This window comes from Calypte anna, chromosome 3, assembly GCF_003957555.1.
Source record: "Calypte anna isolate BGI_N300 chromosome 3, bCalAnn1_v1.p, whole genome shotgun sequence".
Classification (NCBI taxonomy): domain Eukaryota; kingdom Metazoa; phylum Chordata; class Aves; order Apodiformes; family Trochilidae; genus Calypte; species Calypte anna.
Genome location: NC_044246.1, coordinates 64094441 through 64114424, shown reverse-complemented (window position 1 = coordinate 64114424; position 19984 = coordinate 64094441). Strand labels below are relative to the sequence as shown.

Below are 19984 nucleotides of genomic sequence, written 5' to 3'. Positions count from 1 at the left end.
CTAATGATGGTAGAAATAACTGAAATAAAGAAAGTGGGCTTTTTGCTGAGTCTTTTATTTATGAAAATTAAAGTCAAATCAAATGTTTCATGAAGCCTGGAGCAAGACATGGATCAGCATAGTGAGGTAAGGCTAGTAAATGTTTTTAGAGGACTGAAATCATAATGGAGTCCCAGGCTTCCAGGGTTGACATGCAATTTGTTTGAAGTTAAAGATGAGCCTCTCCCTTGTTATTAGTTGTTACTATTCAGATATTAGAAGCCTGTCAATACTCTGAGGGTTTCTCTTTTAAGTAGATGTGCATGAAAAACTGAGGAAACTGTTTTGCACTAAGAAAAATCAGCTGAAGATCAAGAGATGAAGTTGTCAGCTGTTCTGAGCAATGAAAATGCTCATGCTGGGGAAGGAATGAATTGGCCCAAACAGGCAGTCTTTCTAAAGAACACACCATAATGTTCTGGATTTATGGACGCTAGTAAATTAAATGGTACCTGTGAATGTTGAATGTCTCAAACCTGCTCTTCATCTACAGTGTGGGGATTTTCTCTTTCCAGTCCCTGCCTTTGGCTTCCATAACATAGAAGCTGTGACCAGAGTCCTTGCCAGTGAAGGGTGAGGCAAAGTAGTCATTGAGTATCTTGGCCTTCTCAACATCTTGGGTGACCAGCTCTCCTGTTTTCTTCTGCAGTGGACACATTTTCCCTAGTCTTCCTCTTATCATTGATGTACCTATGTATGAATGTACCTGTGATGTACCTATTAAGAGCAACTTTTCTTGTTACTCTTAAGCTCCCTTGCCAGATCCAATTCTCTCTGTGCTGTTGATTTCCCGACCTGATCTCTTCTTTCTCTGACTACTTCTCTGTACTTCTCCCAGGGTGTCTGTCCTTACTTCCATGCTCTGTAACTTTGTTTTAACCCCTAAGTGTGTCCAGGAGTTCCTTGCACATCCACACTGGCCTCCTGGCACTCTTGCCTTCCTTCCTCTTCATTGGGACATGCAGGTCCTGGGAAAAACATGCAGGAAGTGATCCTTGAAAATGGACCTGCTTTTCTTTGCTCCTTTCCCATCTAGGGTTTTCTCCAATTCTACCCTACCAAGCAGATCTTTAAAGAGGCAAAAGTCTGCCCTTTTAAAATAAAGTGCCATCAGCTTACTTCATACTTTTCTCACTCCCTTAAGGATCTTGAATTCTACAATATCAGTAATCTAAATGCTCTTTTGAATGGAAAAGGGGGAAGAATTAAATTTGTCTTTTCAAGGCACCAAGTAAAAAGTTGCAACAAGTTGATAAGCTTCTGTTTTAGTACATAAAGATTTGAGTTAATCCTTTCTTTTTGATTAATTGTTCTTATATATATTTGTATATAATTATATCTATATAATACATGTGTGCACACATGAGAATGCATTTATACACGCATGGCCATGTACCCACAGATACAAATAGCTATTTATGCAGTGATGTTTTCGAACAGAAAATATTTTTTCTATTTCTGCCTGATTTGGTCACTGAACAGATGTGAGATCTCATTGGTGCAGATTCCTGAAGGTTGTGTGAACATCACTCAGCCACCAAACCCAATTAAAGTCACAGCTGGGAATTTGTTTGATACTTTTCTCTTTTCCTGTGACTTTGCGTCTCACACATTGCAAGTGTGCATAGCAAGTGTACAAATTAGGCAGCCAGGAGAGCCATGGGTAGAGTTATAAGTGGTTTGGTTGGGTCTTTTTCTGTTTAACCTATTGGACCCAACCATAACAATGTATGTTAGCTGCATGACAGTGTTGCACAGGTAAAAAAAAAAATTTACAACAATATAGTTAATGAGAATTCTTTTTCAGAGATTTTTACCATATTGAAGCTCCAAAATCCCTCTTTATCTCAATCCTTATCTTGAAGGGTGGCCTAATTTTTCAGTTCAGAAGACTGAAATCATTAAGAAGTTAAAGTTTTAATAATTTTCTAATTGCAAATTAAGTAAGAAGTCACATAGCCTTTCCTGATAGTAAAAGAAAATTGAATTTAAAAAAAGAAAGGGAAACTGAATTGTCTCCACTTCCTCACATTATTTATCATGTTTATATAACAAGTAAAAATAATCCCACATATTATGTCTAGAAATCTTGAAAAGACTGATCTCAGAGAATTAAGTCAAGAACAATGAAAATGGTGGTTTATTGTGTGGAAATTATGGATTATCGTTATTCCTACATATTTGTATGCAAAAAAGACAGTAAGAGCAGATTATAAAATGAAAAGACAGTCTTCCTCTCTGTCCCCAGATTACCTTTAATAAATTGGTGAATAAATATAGATATATACACATTATGAAGTATCCACAGGAAAAATAATTAGAACAAAGAAAAGAAAATAATGCAATTAAATACTTGCTGTTAACAATTAAACAGACTGGAGAGGCCTGATAAGCTGTTAAGATGAAAGGCAATAGACACTTACTATGTCATGGGAACACTGCTCAGTTATTTATGAATTATTTGTGTTTGGTTTATCTGCACATTTCATCATTTGAACTGTCATTGGTCCACAACTCAGAAACAGTTGGTACTTAAGTTAGAAAAGCTATTTAGACATTACTTCAAGAATGCCAAAACTTCATGTTGCCTTGAAAAAAGCTTGGAAATTCCTGGTTTTGAAAAATGAAAATAGCATAGGATTGTTAAATCTCTTGTATATTCTCTTAACATTAGAGATATTTGTAAATAATTACTGTGTTTCATATAGGAATAATTGGAAGTCGAACTGAACTCAAATATGTGTTGACCACAAGCCAGTAAGTTTTTCAAATCTCTGAATTGTTTTGCCAAACTGAGAGAAACAAAAAGTTAATGGCTGTGTTACCTGTCTTGTCTATACTTGGTAACCATGTATGAGTGTGAGTCTATAACTATTTTTCTAAAGTTAGAACTTCAATAATCCAATTTAAAGTTAGAGGGAAAAGAACTGAAAGATTTTATTTGATGGAATATCAGGAATAGCACCCAAATAGCTCCTCCCAAATAGATGAATAGTTCCCCTTCATCACTCCCACTGAAATAAATGAGAGCTAAGTATTAGGTAAGACATTAAGTACCTGATATATCTTTGAAGTTTAGTCAGTGAACTTCTTCTTCTGAAAAAAAACTTTGGGAATTATGAAGCTAAAATTTACACCTTTTAAAATATATGTTAGGTTTGATACCGTACTCCTCAGCAGCTGTGGTTTCTACATCAAGACAGAATACATGGCCTGAATTGTTTTGGGCTAAGACAATTTCAACTAGAGCTGCTAGTTTTGTGTAAAGGGTAGGTAGAACTAAGACTAATAATGAAACCAAAAAACATATCTATAGCATCAGAGATAATGATTACTTTAAAGCAGCTGTATGTTGGTAACTTCTGATTCTTTTTCCTCTTTCTGTCTAGCAGGGAAGATCCTCTTATAAATATGTTATTTTTAGGACAAAGAATTCTGGGTTTCACTATGGTGAGTTCTGACCCTTGTGCTCAACGCCTCCTTTATGACTTTTTGGAAACTGACTGCCTTTCTCTTCCACCTGTAAATGGATATAACAGAAATTTTCTAAAAAAAAAATAAAAATAAACAATGTTTCAAGCATAGAGCAACTAAAAAATACAAAGCTTTAATTCTGTGAAAGCTATAGCTGTAAAGTTGGGGGCTTTGTTATAAAATTATTCAAATTTCTATTCTTTCATGCATTTGCACAGGGGATACCATCCCTATTTAGTCAAGAAAATACTTCCTTCTACATTTCAACTTTCCCCCCTGTCTCACTCCCAAAATGCTCTAGTAGTGCTATTATTGCTGCTCATACTTTTAAGAGTGACACTGCTGATTTCTTGTTTGAACCAACATCTGCTCCTGATAATACTGCTTGAAATTGTAAAGAAAGATTGTAATTTGAAGTCTTCATTTGAGCAAAATCCTTGCTTAAACATTTTCAGCATATGTCTTGAATGTATGTAGGCCCTTTCTCAATCAGGCATTTAAAACTTAACTTTTAGACAGTTAAATCTTGGGAAATCACCCAAAGGATCCATTTATGGTCAATGGGGAGAAACTGGTACCTTCAATTCATCTTTTCTATCTTAGGCATCTTTTTTCCATTTGTTTGTTTAGGATGAAATTGCCCTCTGGAGGCCTCCATTTCATACCACTAGTTATAAAGACAACTAAAGGTTAAATTTTAGCAATTAGCTTTAGGGTATCTAAGTGAGGTGCAATGAATTGCAAACATCCCCTTTTGCAGTTCCACATAAAGATGACACTGCATGCCATCAAAATATTCTGGGACTAAAATCAAGAGCAGTGCATGATTTTTCACACTGAAACTGCTGCCTAGTAACACAGTGCTCCCCAAGCCCCAGCCAATCATCCCAATGAATATCACATAGAGAGAAAGGATTTTGTAAACTAAAAATAAAAGAAAACAGCATTGTTTAGGATTAATGTGTGTGGGCATTGGATGCCTTTTGAACTGTGTGTGCTATCTACCCTGCGAGATAACATTGAGCATATTGAAGGACAAAGTGAAAAAAAAGCAAGGAAAGTAAAGTACCAGAGGGAAAAAAATTGTTTCCCGATCAGGAAAATACAAATGAATCTTGACTCATTCTAGGTATATGTTGGCAAATTGCACATCTTTTTTGACAAAGCAGATCCATGTAGAAAGAAAGTGGACAGCAAAAGAAAGGAGGGCCTGACCAGAGATTGGTGAAAATATTGGGCCTGCCACAGCTGCCTGTCACAGTGGCTGCAGAGAAGATGCAGAGCGAATTAGACTTAAGCAGGGCAGGGAAAGCTGCCTGGGCCACAGCTGATCACTCCTCTCCTCTCTGCATTGCATGTTCTCATAGCAGAAGAGCTGAGGAATTGTTGCTAAGCTGGAAATGCTTTGTGAGGGAATGTATCTGGTCAAAGCATTTGTAGACCTTTCAATACTTTTTTTATCTGTGTGATATAGTGATTCGGTGCTGTTTCTGTTGTTAAAACTGAGCTCCATAATTCCCCAGCAGAGGCAACAGAGAAGATTTGGATGAGGACAGGAACTTTTCTCAGTCCCACAATGGAGCTATAGGCTTTGCCTTGTTAATGAAAAATTCTGAAGCTCTTCAGTATACATTTTTCCTTCTTCCTTATTCAGTGTCAGAAGGTGTTTAAAGAAACATTTGCACAGATCTCAGCTATTTTCCTTCCTGTTACAGTTGAGAGAGGCTCTTTGTGAGTGGTTAACTTCCCCTAAAACAGCTTCAGGAATATATTCTAAAGGTTAAGGATTCATTAGCTCACTTATATTTTTAGAAATATATGTTTTAGAGATATATAACCTGGGCTTATACAGCTGACTGAAGAAGAAGATTCTAGGTTGTCATGTCTTGTCAAAGACAGATGTTCACTTGCAACTCATGTAAGGTTCCTAGTTTGCTGAAATGGTTGACATTTAAGATATAGCTGTCTGCTTTGGCTGGCTTAAGAAACTCCATGATGACCTTTATGGTTTCTCAGGCTTCATGTAAAGACATTAAGCAGCTGGTTAAGGTCTGAGACTTTTAGCTTGATAAGTATTTAATATATAAATTCTGTAGTTTTCAGGAAATGACAGAACCAAGAGGTCCAAATACATGGATCCATGTAGATAACCCTAAACTCTATTTGACCGTACCATTTTCTTACAGGGTATTGCTAAACAGATGTTCCAATCTGTGAAACATCTTTACTGGAAGGATAATTTACCATGGCAAGTTTTGAACCCTCACAGCTGAAGTTTAGCAGAGCTATATGTAGCTGAGTTCAATGATAGTATTTACCAACACTACTTATTATATTATCTCAGTTCTATCAATAATTCTATTCCTCTAAATTAATTCAATGTGTGTTCCAAATGGAAATACTGGCAGCAAAATCTGCAATATACATAGTAATTGTCTGGGTTAATTTTCAGTATGCTGATTTTAAAAAGCTAGTAAGTATTGGCTTGAAAAAGAAACCTCTTTCTTTTGGAATCTGTGTTTTTCCCCATACCTGAAATCATCCAAGCTCTAAAAAAGAAGCATATGCCTTTATAGGCTGACATTTAGAACTTAAGGTTTTTAGGTTTCTGAATTGTTTCCTTGCCAACCATGGCTCAAAAATATGGATAAAACTTTTAGACTTAAATAATATTCTACAAATATTTTTTCATATTGAGTTCACTTCTAACAAATCTATCAAGTACTGAATACATTTTTCAACTTACTTGAAATATCATCAGTAATTTTTGTAATAATTCTAAATGAAAATAAATTATGACAGTCTCTGAATGCAATAGCTATTTTACAGGTTCAGTATTTGAAATAATTTTTACTTTTTAAAATGAAATGCAAAATTTTTGATTTTTTTTTTTTTTGCTTTTAGCTTTTGCCTTCGCTTTCTAGAAAGCTTACTTTTCAAAGATAACGTGGTTGAGGCTTTTGATGATGCTCCCTAACACAACTAGCTTTTTTCAGACATTGCTAATGAATCATTTGAGATGAACCCTGATTTTGAAACTTGATTACTGACCTATATGATGTGCTTAAAATACAAAATAGTAGTAATAAAATATGATACAAGGGTGAGAACATGAGGACACCTTTTTTTTTTTTTTTTTTAAGTCTAGACTCTCTGCCTTCACAGATTGATTGATTTATTTCCAGTAAAATCAAGGATTTAGACTCATTCACAACAGGAAAACTTTTGGCTATCTTTTGTATCACAGAAGTCTAGTTCTTCAGAGTGGCTTGCAGTGAACCATCAAAGAAAGAGATTAGTTCCTCTCTGCAGAAGCAGAATACCACTCATTTCCTGGTTAGCTGCTTCTCAGACAGTGAAAGCTGAAAAATTTTTGGCAGCACTACAAAAAAGTGCCACAGGAGCACTGAGAGATGCAGCTTTTTTGTGCCAGCATCTGTGTCTAATTCACAGTGGGATGATATAAACAGGGAATAATGAAAAGCAGTTTTGCCTCCATGGGATCATGTCAGGATTGTGTGATGATCACGTCACCATTAAGAGGCCAGTGCAGTACCAGAGTTTGACCAAAGAAATGCAGCTTTTGGGGTAAAAGAGGTGTCATAGCCAAGAACTTCATTAAAATTACATCAGTGGATGTCTCCTCAAAGTATTACATAACTGAACAGAAATGAAAAGAAGCAATGTTTGGACTCCAAATGACAGCTAAAAGTATTGCAAGAAATGCACATTAATAAATAAGTTAGAATTTTTTCAATAATTAAAACTTAATTTCCAGTTTCTCATACATGTATTTAAAACTACTCTTAAGTACATCTTTCCTTCCAGACAATTTGAAAACTGTTCAGCATTCTCCCAGGAGATTACTAGAGGAATAAATGTTTCTGTCATTCAATCATCTCATTTTATGTCATAAGCAGAAATAAATGTGTTGACAAGTGTTTCATCATATGAATGACTTTTTAATAAACTTATGGACAATTAACTTGTCAACTCTCAAGATGAATCCACAGGAGCCTCTGCAAATTTTGGGGTACAGCACTGCTCTCAGAGGGAGACAATATGTTATCTCTTAAGTACCTTTCCTTTTTAAAAAGTAAAACTGTAAAAGTTGCACAGCTACCAAACTCTCCCTTTATAATTTCACTAAAAATAATATCTGATTTTCTTGTTTTCCACTGTAGGGAGGAGAGCTATTGAATATGTGGCATTAGAAAGCATCTCTCCATAGGAAAAAAAAAATAAAATAATATTCTCCAGCATTCTCTCTCAAATGTGAAGACCTGTAACTTCCACAGATTTTCATGATAATTTCTCTAAAAGATAAGCAAATAACATTTGACTTTCTTATTTATTATGACTGATTTTTTTGTTGCACTGCATGAGTTATATTCCTGGAGAAACTACTCTGGTGTCAAAGCTGTCCCCATGCAAATGTCATGTAACAAGGTGAAAAGTTGCACTCTGTCATGTGAATATCCACAGCACATTCTAGTTTTGAATCAAGTAGGAGTGACACTTAAAAATAGTTCAAGAGCCTAAAGTGTTTTGCTATCTGAACAGCATAGTGCAAGTATCTAACTCCAGTGTTTCAGCCCACACACAGCAAATACAGGCCTTTTTACTTTCAAAATTAGACACTTAATGGTCTCAGGTTTTTTACAGTAATATATTTCATCATCTTGCAATATTCATGTACTTTTATAATAGTATCTCCATAAATCTTTTTGGATATTAAATGGTAAGTATCATAATGACAATGCCTTGGAATTGTCTTACCACATTCTATTAAAAACTCATCCCTGATTATGACTGAATGCTTATTGACAGTGGAAGAGACCAGCCTTGGAAGAACATTGTAGACATGAAGAACATTCAGTCTGCCACTTCTTTCTGGTATCAAGCAGACTGTAGGGTTTTCTATGGACTCTCGAAACAGCTTGCCTGAATTTCTTAACTGTATAGGTTTGTCAATTTTTCTTTTTTTTTCTCATGAGCAGATGTACAAAGGGTGAGGCTTTGATGATTTTTTAATAAGAAAGTGGAATGATTTACCCTATAGGATACACTCTTCCCATGTAAATATGCCAGAAATCCTGATTAATTTCTCCAAGACAAATATTTTTTCAACACTGTAAGATGATATACATCACTTTGGATTTTAGACCCTGGCACGGAAATATGCAATAAACATATTCTCGGTGAACTGATGAAAGGAAATGGTATGGCCACATTCCTTTGCAGTCTAGCAATTATTGGAAAGAGTCACATTGTGGTAAAAGCTTCATTGCAAAGATTTCAGATAAGTTAGATTGTCAACAGTATCACACTGTGCTCCCACTGTCTTTGTTGTCAATCAGGTAACATTCAAGATCATCCATTGGTGAGTCTAGTGAGTACTGTGAGATGCAAGTTTCTTAACAAAAACTAGAACACAGTAAATATATGCAAGTAAAAAAAAAAACCACAAATTTCCAAGTCACTAAAACAAAAACAAAACCTGACCATAAATATACAGTACACCTGTGGGAAACAAGAGTGCCACATTACAAACAAATACCAGAGAGATGCTTATCACTCTTATTTCAGCCGTATGCAGCATGCACAACCACATGCTGGGGTGAGCATGCAAAAAGACAGATAGACAATAATCCACTTCAGGTAGCTGCAAAATAAAAAAAAAGCATTTCATTGGAACAGTTCCTTGATCTGCCAGAGTAGTTCAGGAAATATAAACATACAGCAAGCTGGCAAACATTGCAGGAAAAGTAGGGGACAAGTGGCAAAACAGGAATATGGGGCATAAAATAGAGCAGATCCTGTTAACTTACACAGCGAGTGTTACATGCTAGAGGAGTGACAAACTAATGTCCTTGAAATCCATCCCCATGGGTAAGGATTTCAAACTCTCTAAGGGCAAAAGAATAGTCATGAAAGTCAGTGTAAGGTTTCTCCTAAAATAGAACATTTTCTCCTACCAATATAAATATAACGTATAAAACATTAATATGAACACTGGAAATATTACTCAGAACAAAATTCAGGAATATCAACTCAATAATTAAATAAATCAACAAATACATGGAACTAGGTAAAAATAAAAGCAGGAGAGCTTCTGTATCAGAAAGTCTATCTTGGACCTCAGAAAGAACAGTGCCAGTAGAAGAACAGAGGTGCCAGTCCAAACCAATGTGTCTCAGCATCTCTTAAAAAAACCCAAATCAAACAAAAACAAACAAACACCCCGAAAACAAACAAAAACCCTTTTATCTTCAGGTTTTAAAGTTTTAGAAGTAAAACTTGGAAAAGTAGCTCTGTAAGAAAAGCATATTAATTCTTCATTTATAGGCAGCCAAAAGGAGTACCGAGAAATTTGGTCAGGGCAATTTGGTCAGTACTGCTGAAACAGTACTGCCAGTACTTGTCTGAGAAACTGTAGTCCAGGGATAAATAAGATCAGAAAATCTATCCTTTGGAGGAAAGGTAGTTCAGCAGTCTCAAGCTCTGTACCTCATCAGAGAAAACCAGTAAAAGATTTTTTTTTTTACTGCCTCCAGGAGGGCTCAAGAGGGATATCTATAAATATCTCAGTAGAATCCATGGCAGGTCACTGTTCCAGTCATGACATTCATGAGACAGACATGTGGTTTAGGAAAACCCATTTAAGTTCATGGCTAAAACTACACTGATAATTATTGTAAAGGGCTGAGAACCTCAAATACTTTTCTTCTATTTGAAGTGAAACAGAAATCTCAGAACTTAAATAATGTCAATATAATTATTGTGATTTAAAGGAGCATCTGCATGAAACTAGTCCGCATCAGGGAGAAATGCTGGCCAGAGGAACAAGAAAACCATCTAATGCTTCATGAAGCAGTTTAGCAAGAATTCTCTCTTCTATGATTCAAATGAATTCACTTGGCGCAGTTTACATACATTTCTTCCATTTTTTTTAAAGCTAAGACTGCAGTAACATGAGAAAACATTGCATAAATGAGCAATATTTCAGCCTCATTTCTTAAAATCAGCACAAGACCAGTAGCTGACCATCAAAAGATTGAAGGCAACTGTCAAAATTTATGAATTGATATATTTAAAAATGTGTACCTAAATAATTAAACCCAAGGACCTGAGTTCTAGTTGTTTGATCACTATAAAATGCCATCTTACATGGTCTACTTTGCTATAAGTTCTGTAGCAAGACGAACCTCTTTTAGGTAACGGCACTCCAAGGTCCAAACAGGTGTTCCAGCAGAGACTCACAAATACTGCTCTGAGCCTATAGCCCTCAGGACTGGTTAGCCTGGCTCAGTGCTACTGCTCCAGATTCCACTGACCTCTCTGCTGGCTTGCTCAAGACTGAGCTGAGCCTGTGCTTCAAGCCTCACCTTTTATTGGCCCCCTAATCCTGCTCATGCGCAGTGGGGGCCTGCCCTAATCAGGCACAGGTGGGCTTAACACAAGGTCATGCCCACTGCCTGGTAATTAGTGGCACCTGGTTGCCTCATTCCACTACAAGGTTCTTGCATGAAAAATATAAACCTGAACTACTCTCATGTTGCCAGTAATGAATATGAGATGTCAGTGCTACAAATATTACAAAAATACTGTAAAAAACACCTAAATGACATTGTTACTGCTAACATATATTGTGCCTAAGTAATCTAATGAGTGACACTCTGCTCTTATAAACTCAAAAAGGCAGAAGTTTATATTTTGTGTAAACAATCCTACAGAAAACCAATATACTGTGAAGGAATTTCCTATGGCAAAAAAATGTGTTTTTTCTTCTTCACAAATGGCAACGTCGGGACAGGAAATGATTCCTATTTTGAAAGTACTGCACCATCAGTGTGACTGTAATTAAATTCCTTAGATGAATTGCACTCAGATCTCTTTGTTTAGATAATGTGATTTACCATAAAATATATAAACCAGATATACCATAAAATATGTAAAGGATCAAATAATACAGATTTTGAAGCTAACTGGATATTAGGGCTATTAAAGGAACTTAGAGCTCTGGTGCTTTCCCTACATTTATCTCTTCAAGAAAATGAATTACACTAACATTCCAGTTCACAAATGCCAGTGTGAAATGAGCAGGTTGCCTGAGAAAGGCAGCAATGAACACCAACCAGGCAGTGTTTGGTGGAACTCTCTTCAAAGACTTTAATAAAGAGCACAGAGCTGGGCATACCTGACATTTACCTTGTTTCTCAGAGTCTGGATATTTCATCATTTCCTTTCATATCCTGAGGGTTGACTAAAGCTTGTTTTGAAGGCAATGCTTTGTTTTACCTCCCACAAAAAATGTATCAGGATCCATCACAAAAATCATTCACAGCATTTAACTTCAGATGTTGATAAATGACTCAGCAGGTCAAAAGGCAACTGTCTTACAGATGGAGCCATTGATGGACTTTTTGGGGACCCTAAGTCAAGGGGGTGTCCCTTTTCTTTTCACCTACAAATCAGATGATTTAAGCTGCTTTGTGAATTGTGTCCTCAAGCTGGCACCAGAATTCCAATCTTGTTCATTCTTCTTCTCAAGCATGTGTCCTCCCCCATTTTTAGTCTCTGTCAGCTATCTCCATCTCAGATTGGACCTGAGAATGTCAAGAGAGGACCTAAGCCACAAGGCAGAGATAGGAGAACATATCCACCTTAGAGAGGTACCAGTGGAGAGCTTCTTGACCAAAAAACTCACTACACGAAGCTTGTATGGCTAAGTAAGACTCAAATATTCTATCCTTGACTCTTTTCACAAATATCGTTGCTTAACACGCCTAAGATTTCAACCTCTCCATAAGATGTCCTGTTGCACTGGATTTCAGAAGAGCATCCATTAAATATGGTCACTATAGGTGCACTTAATATTGTGACATGATGGTCACTTGTCATCAATTGGTCAAACTTTGTTTTTTTTTTTTTTGGCTAAGTATGAAATAAATGTGTTAGAACAAACAACCAATGAGAAAAATAAATGAGAAAATAAAGCACAGAGGGATGGATCAGCTAAGGTAGCAACAAGGCAGTTCTATTTTTGAAGCATTTTGGGGTTATGGTTTGCTATTTGAGGGGGAAAAACCCAATAAGCTATTAACAATAAGCTCCTTCCTCTTGCATCTCAGCCCAAAAAAAGCACAGAAACCTTCAGCAATTTCTACAGCCTTCCATTGACTCTACTTTTAATATAATCTGAATTTTAATTCATGCATTGCAGATAGAAAATTAAAAGCTTTAATAATAAAGCCATTAGCTCATATGCTTTATTAAAATTATTTGCACACTCTATGTTGCACTTGTGAGACCTTTCAACAATACAAAACACACTTTTAATACATAAAGGAGCAAAAACTCTTGGGAAAACAGAAGAATATTAGAACAGAGTTCAACGATGTAGGAAAGTACCTGGATAAAAATCCCCTTGCGCAAACATGTCAATCACATAGCGACAGAATGCATATTGATCTAACAGAGCAGAAAGGGAAAAAAAGTAAAGAAGAAAGTAAATTTTAAATGTTCTTGGTATTTAACAGTGAAGATAAAACCTGTCAGTGCAAAGACACATTTCAGGGATAGCCTTACTTATATTTTGAGGGTTTTTCCCGGCTTTCAAATAATTCACATGTTCAGAAAGACAATTTTTTGGCCAGATCTAATTCAAGACTCCTGGCCAAGAATATCTGAGCTACCAGTGCCCCAGAGCTACCAGATCTTCCTCAGGACTGGCAGGGCCCAGCACATGCCCCAGATCAGCACTGCACAGCCTTGGTTTTGCTGCAGGACCCTCTGCACGTGTACTGTGCAAACTACTGCCTGGCCACAGGTCCCAAAGACTTTTCCTTGTCCTTGAGGATCCGATTCAAACAGTAGCAACCAGATGATACAAGAAAGTTGAATTAATTTTTGAATCACAATACTTTTTAATATTATTTTTAAAGTATAATCAATATGTACATTGAGTGAATGGGAATATAAGGAGAACTCTGTGTACTTACACTCTTGTAGCAATGAGATTTAACACAGAATTTTATTGTTTTACCACAAAACTATTTTCCAAACACTGATCTTTACAACTATATATATATATAAATGTGTATATATTGAATCTGGCTATGTATATATTGAATCTGGATATATATATTAAAATTATGCTATTCAAAATTACGGCTTCTGTTTCTAAATGAAACACTGATTTCAGAAATGTTGATTATCTGTTGATTTCTCCTATACATAAACAGAGCTGAAGAGCTTAACAAAATTTTCTAACATAAAGAATTGTGAAGAAAAGTTACCAGTTGTGACTGCGTGCAAAATAATTGCAATATTATTCCTGGACTCTCCAGGTGAACAGAAAAAAAACACATTGCACCACTACACTCTAAGGGACATTAGCTTTGAAAGTTAATGTTGAAGACTAAACTGTATGTCTGGTTAGCTAAGTTAGCTCCCAAATGTGCTTGAGTTGATAATTTTCATCCATCTGTCCTTAACTGTTCTAGCACAATTCGTGTTCTACAGAAGTAACATTTTCTCCTCTCTCCACCTCCTGTTCTTTCCTACTCACCAACAAAACCACTTACTCTTTGCCAACCTCAAAACAAAATTATGCAGACTGAAATGCTTTCAATTTTTAAAATGGTGTAAATGTTTTATATAAATGCAAAATGGGGGGCACTAGTACATAACACTCACAGTATTTACCTTTTTACATAGTTCTCTGAGCATCGGTACTAATTGATGCTGAGGCATTTAGTGATTGCCCTTGGGGGAAGGATTGCAACTTTCAAGTCCCAGTTTCCCATGCATTTATAGAAATTAGGAAAGTGTTTGCAAGACCATCTAATATCTAATTGTTTCTATTGGTCACTAGGAGTCTATGCTCTGTTACTGAGATGGAGTGGGCAATACTAGTCACTATTGTAGAATCTGGGGCAGGCATTTCAGGATGGACATGATTCTGTGGCTACAAACAGTTGCTTTTAAAACCTTTAATGACTATTCATAATAGTTTCTACTTTTCTATTTAGGAATTCAAATTTATCATTCTGGCTGGCTCCAGTTTTGGATTCCATCCTTAGAGAATCTGAAGAATTTGGCTGCAGTACCTGCCCTAAATCTACGTGCTAATTTTCTGAAAAAAAGCAGCAGCACACGTGTGAGAAAAGAAGTATGCACAAATGTACACTCTCATCTAAAGCCACTGAAGTCATCAAAGTGTTTGCACTAACATCAAGACACTTGAAAACAGGACCTCAGTGAGTCATTCTGTATTAATAATCCAAGTGGACCAATGCCAAATCTTTGCCCCAGAAAGCAGACAGCAGGGCACAGCTCTTGCCCACAAAGCTGAGTTCTCCTTATCAATACTTTGCCCAAAAAAGCTGCTTTCATTCCTGCTGCTCATTGGGAATAACCCCTGAATAGTTTTGGAGGATTGTATGGAAGACTTCTATATGGCATGGGACAAAACTGTGTCAGGGAACACGTATAGACAGTTGCAGGACAGAGCACAATACCCTGATGGTTCTGTTTTTGTTATGATATAGATATAGCCTGAGGGCCCCATGGCTCACACCATTTCACTGATATTAAAATAATCCATTTTACAAACACAGAAATATAGACCAGGAATAAAATAAATTGAGTGTCTGAGCTGGTTTAGTTTCTGTTTAGTTTCGTTTGTGGGGTTGTATTTTTTTGGTTTCTTTTTTTTGATTATTTTTTGAAATATAAATTGAATAAATATTAAAAAAAACAACCCAAAACTTTATTCTTTGTTTCACATGAGAAGAAAGATTTTATACTAATCTTCTCATAGTATCTTTTAGTAACTCAACCCCTGAAAACTGGGATTAATAAAAAAAAATTATGGCAGAATGTTTAATTCTGAATTACAAAAATAGAATTCCTACTGTATATGAAATAATAAGGTGCACAGTAATATCTAGTAGAAGCTCATGGGATTTAATCCATCAGCAAAGACTGAAACCTAAGGAATTTTAAGTGAATACAATTTTCCAAACACCTCTTCATGGCTAAAAATTCATGTTAATTTAAAATCTCCTGCTTAAAAGAAAATTTCACTCTCCCTAATTGTCACCTTATAACTCTGTAACAGTGGCACAGATTTTCAGTTGAGTACTAATAAATCTTGTCAAAGTTTGTGACTAGATTCTTGTTGATTAAAACAGTCACAGATATTTTGTAATTGGATCTCATATGATTTAGCCTAGAAGACAACCTATCTTTTTAAATGTTAATTTGAGTAAGGAATGATGCAGCAGCAGGGACATCATAACAACCCTTCTGTGATTACAGTTATATTTTTTACATTCTTACAGAAATGCTGGCAGAATTAATCCCCTGAGCAAGAAAAAGTAAGGACTGAAGGATCAGGAAATTTCGGCAAAACCATATTGACTTCAAAATTATATTCATCTTGGGTCACAGTGGGACTGAAATACAGAACTGAATTTTCTGTGATCATGCAGCTGGGAAGGATGAAAGTAGAAAAGGCAGGTTTTACTGAGTATGTGTAGCCCTGTGTCCAGAGATAAGAGCAGTTTTAGAAACTCTTTCCTTCCTTCCTCCATTCTAGAGGCTCATTCCCACTTTCACCTGCCACAGTTTAGTGCACAACCTCTGGGATCACGTTATAAAACAGACTTACAAAGTAGTCTGTAAATGTTTGATATTAAGATGGGTCATTTTACTGATATTTATCTGATAAAGGAAGGGAGAAAAAAAACAAACCACAGCGAAACAAATAAAAACCCCACCACTCTCTACTGCTCTCTGTAATCTTTGACCTCTACTTACTTAAAATATTTTGCTGTCAGAGAGTAAAGTGCCTCATCTGCACACCATTGCTTTTTTGAGAGCCTTATCCTGACAGTATGGAATGGATCACACTGTGCACTGAAGCTCTGTCACAGCAAATAGAAACTGAGAGAGATTTGCACCTCCCCAGAGGAGATCAGCAATTTGCTGAATTTTCCACTTGGTCACTGCAATCAGCATGAAAGATGCTACCTTGATTTTATGCCTCATGAGTGGAGCTCACGAGCAGAGCTCAAAGGCTCCACTCTTTCAAGCAAAACCCAAAATAATCTAGAAATGAAATAAATGTTAAAAAACACTGATCCATCACGCTGTGCATGTCAAAAAGGAGGTTATGTCTCAAAATCTCTCAGTTTTCTAGAAAAGTTTTAGGCAAGTCTTAATAGGTCTAAAGCTGATGGCTCTGAAATTCAGTGAAAATCTACCCAGCCACATATCCAGGAGAGGCTGCTTTGATCTTCAGGCATAATGATTTATCTTTGGTTACCAGATGAAAGGATCAGATTAGGTGTGCCATGCAATGCTGAGATGCTTCTACTAATGTCAGAATAATCCTCTGCCTGCAGTGTGGCACTTCATACAGAGAGGCAAGTTCTGCCACCTTCACTCATACAAAATTGTACCTAACACCATGGAATAGCCATGGGGAAATCATTGAACCAGTCAGTGGACATTGGAAGTGGAACAATCAACGCTGGCTCTGACAAAGAGGAGCATGCATTTAACATCTCCTATTTGCGTTGATGTATGTTGATTCTTTGCTTTATCATTTAATTTTTTTCCTTTCAGCAAGGTAATATTACTTTCCTTTAAAGGAGAAGCTTTGGAAGCTGTTCACATCAAATTAGGTCAGACAGGCATGTCATTAAATCATACAATACATTGACACAGAAAATGACACATATAATCTGATGTAATAAAAATTATTAAATTCCCTTTACTCTGCTGCTAATTTCCTTATTGTTGCTGAGTACATATGCAGATATACAGAGAAAACATGATTCTCAAGAAATCACTGGACAGTCTGCATTCCCCCAAATAATTTTACTAGCAAGGCACTGCATAATACACTAATGAGCAAATTCATGAAGACTCCAGCCTATAAAAAGAGAAATTGGTCCTTGTTAAAGAAGGATTTCAACTAAAATGAATATTTAGCCATGACAGAGTTAGAACATTCTGTTTATCTAGTTTAATTTTATTTTATTCTCAATAGTCTCCTCCTAGCAGTCTGAGATTAATCTGGAATTTACTTTTACTGCATTTTTATTTTCATGGGTGGACTTCTGTCCTTGCCAGCTTTAACTTCATTCTCTCTGCTTCTTCCCTAGTACCTTTTTAAGGTCTTCATCTGTTTCCTCCTGGTTTTGTTTACCTTTCTTTTCCGATTTAGTTATAGTCTGAAGAGCTTTCTCCTCCTTAACTTTCGTTTTGGCCTTTATTAGCCCAACTTCTGTTGTTTTAGTCTCTGCTTGCTTGGCCTTCTCAGTCTTTGCTTCTTCTTTTCCATCCTTCACTTCCTTTTTAGCTTTTGCTTCCACTTTCGTGCTCTTTACTTTCTTCTCCTCTGCAGGAAATACAGAATAAACTCTCAGTGAAATTCTTTCCCTCGGTACCTTTTTTTAAATCTTGTGCTATTATTGATGATTTTTTCTTCATGATTAACACCTTGCTGGGGTCTGATGAAAGGTATAATAACCCCAAGCCAGACACACAGACAGAAACATGAGATGCAAACACTTCTTGTCTTCAGACATGTACCAAATCTTTCATTGATACTGTAGTAGGCTATGGTGAACAATATTCAGATTTTCTAAACATGCTATACTAGCTTTTATGATATACACTATGGTGAAAAATGTTGATCATGAAGCAAACAAATATGGAAGGTACTCTCAGACTAAATCTGAGGGCTAAACTCTGCTGTAAGCTGTAAAAATAGTAGATTTAAAGTGTGGCTATTGGTAAGGGTCACTTTTGTGCACTGATTCTATGTGCCTGCCCAAGAAGTTTTGGTTTCAGTCTCTCTCTACATCAGTTCCACAAGCTGAAAGACTGGTGTCAAGCAGGCCAATTCATAATTGGATCAGTGCATCAGTGAGAAGGTTTCCAAGGAGAATTACTGAATTGCAGATACCAGTGGCTGAAGGTACACAGAGGTTGGTGAGACCAGGGCTACTTCCTCTGCTCATATGTATCAGCAGACTTCTCTTACCTGAGACATGGGTGCTGGCAATATGTGTGTTTCTCATCTGCTTTAGTGGAAAATCCAACAGCAGTTCAAAATGCTGTTGAATATGGTTTAAACAAATCTGTTTACTGTAATTTTGACACTTTTGGTTTGGGGTTTTTTCATAGCTCTGAAGGTCTCCATCTTTGAGGAAAAACTTGAATGCTACAAAATCCATGTCTCCTGTAAGGCCCTGTACTTCTTTTTCTGATAAGCCACTGGGCTGACTTCACTGATTTTATCAATAAAAAAACCTCAATAGTTCTACCTATTCTAAACCAGAATATGGATATTTATATAAGTGCAATTGTAATTTACAAACAAAGCCATATGACAAAATATTTCTGGGTAATGAATAAAGAATTTCCTTAATTAGTTGCAGTGGAAATGTATATATATGTCAGACCACCTAAAGGCAGGCCTCCGTTTTTTAGGGAAAGGTGGTTCATAAATTTAATTCTCATTTTTAAACCAGTTTTCAAACAGACCACGCACAGAAAAATACCCTGTGTGTTCTCGAGACATTTAATTCAAATTATATTTGAATTTCATTGAAGGATCATGTAGCTGATTTTTCATATGCATTATGTTTTCTTCTCTAATACAATAAAGTTTATGAAATTTAATGTAAATTCTGGTATGAAAATGTAGTGTAAATAAATAAATACCTTTGGGAGAAGGCTTCTTTTCAGTTTTGTCATGTTTTTCAGGTTTGTCTTTTTGGATTACTAGAAAGAAGTACAATTGTACGTTAGGGAAAAAAAAAACAAAACCTCACAAAGAACAAGAAAATATTGCTAAAACACAACAACATCCAAATAAGTTTTACATTTTTTCATGATGCCTGCTTCTTTTTCCCAGGTTCATATACTGGGTTAAAAAGCTTCAAATTATCTGTAGGGACTCAGCAAGCTTAAGAAGATAAGGCAGTCACCCCGGTCTGAAGCTTTGAAGGGAATGTTTATCCTGCATGTTTCAGATGACTCAAACTCGCTCTCCTCAAGCTCCAAGCTCCAGAGCTGGTTTGCTCTTCTTGTGCTCCGGCCAAGGAGCAGCTGTGTGGCTTCATTTGTCTTACAGAAAGAGGATTTCTTAGCTTGGGCTCACAGTCACACAGACATAGCCACAAGGCTGGTGCTCACTTCAGAGCCCAGCTCGACTTGAGTTCATGTCTGTGCAGGATACACTATGTAAACACAGACTCTGCTTCGTCCCAGAAAAGCTGTCAAAATTTTATGCAGAGACTTCTATCTTTCCTCTCTTGGTTGCCATCCAGACACAGTGCCGTGACAAAACAGCCTTGAGAATTAATTACGCTTCTTTCAAGTGATAACTACATAATAGCAACATCCTCTCTAACTGAATTACAGTCTGAAATTGCTGCCTATATGA

The 19984-nt window shown here is 36.4% G+C and overlaps 1 protein-coding gene across 1 annotated transcript in view; it reads right to left on the bottom strand.

The window, feature by feature from the left end:
* TRDN (triadin) overlaps positions 1 to 19984 on the bottom strand; it is a 140873-nt gene that overhangs the window by 47922 nt on the left and 72967 nt on the right. Inside the window, exons 7-9 of the mRNA XM_030447551.1 lie at positions 19261 to 19320; positions 17738 to 17929; positions 12928 to 12987 (exon numbers count right to left, since the gene is read on the bottom strand). Of these exons, the coding sequence (XP_030303411.1) occupies positions 12928 to 12987; positions 17738 to 17929; positions 19261 to 19320 (312 nt within the window). The remainder of the gene's footprint in view (positions 1 to 12927; positions 12988 to 17737; positions 17930 to 19260; positions 19321 to 19984) is intronic.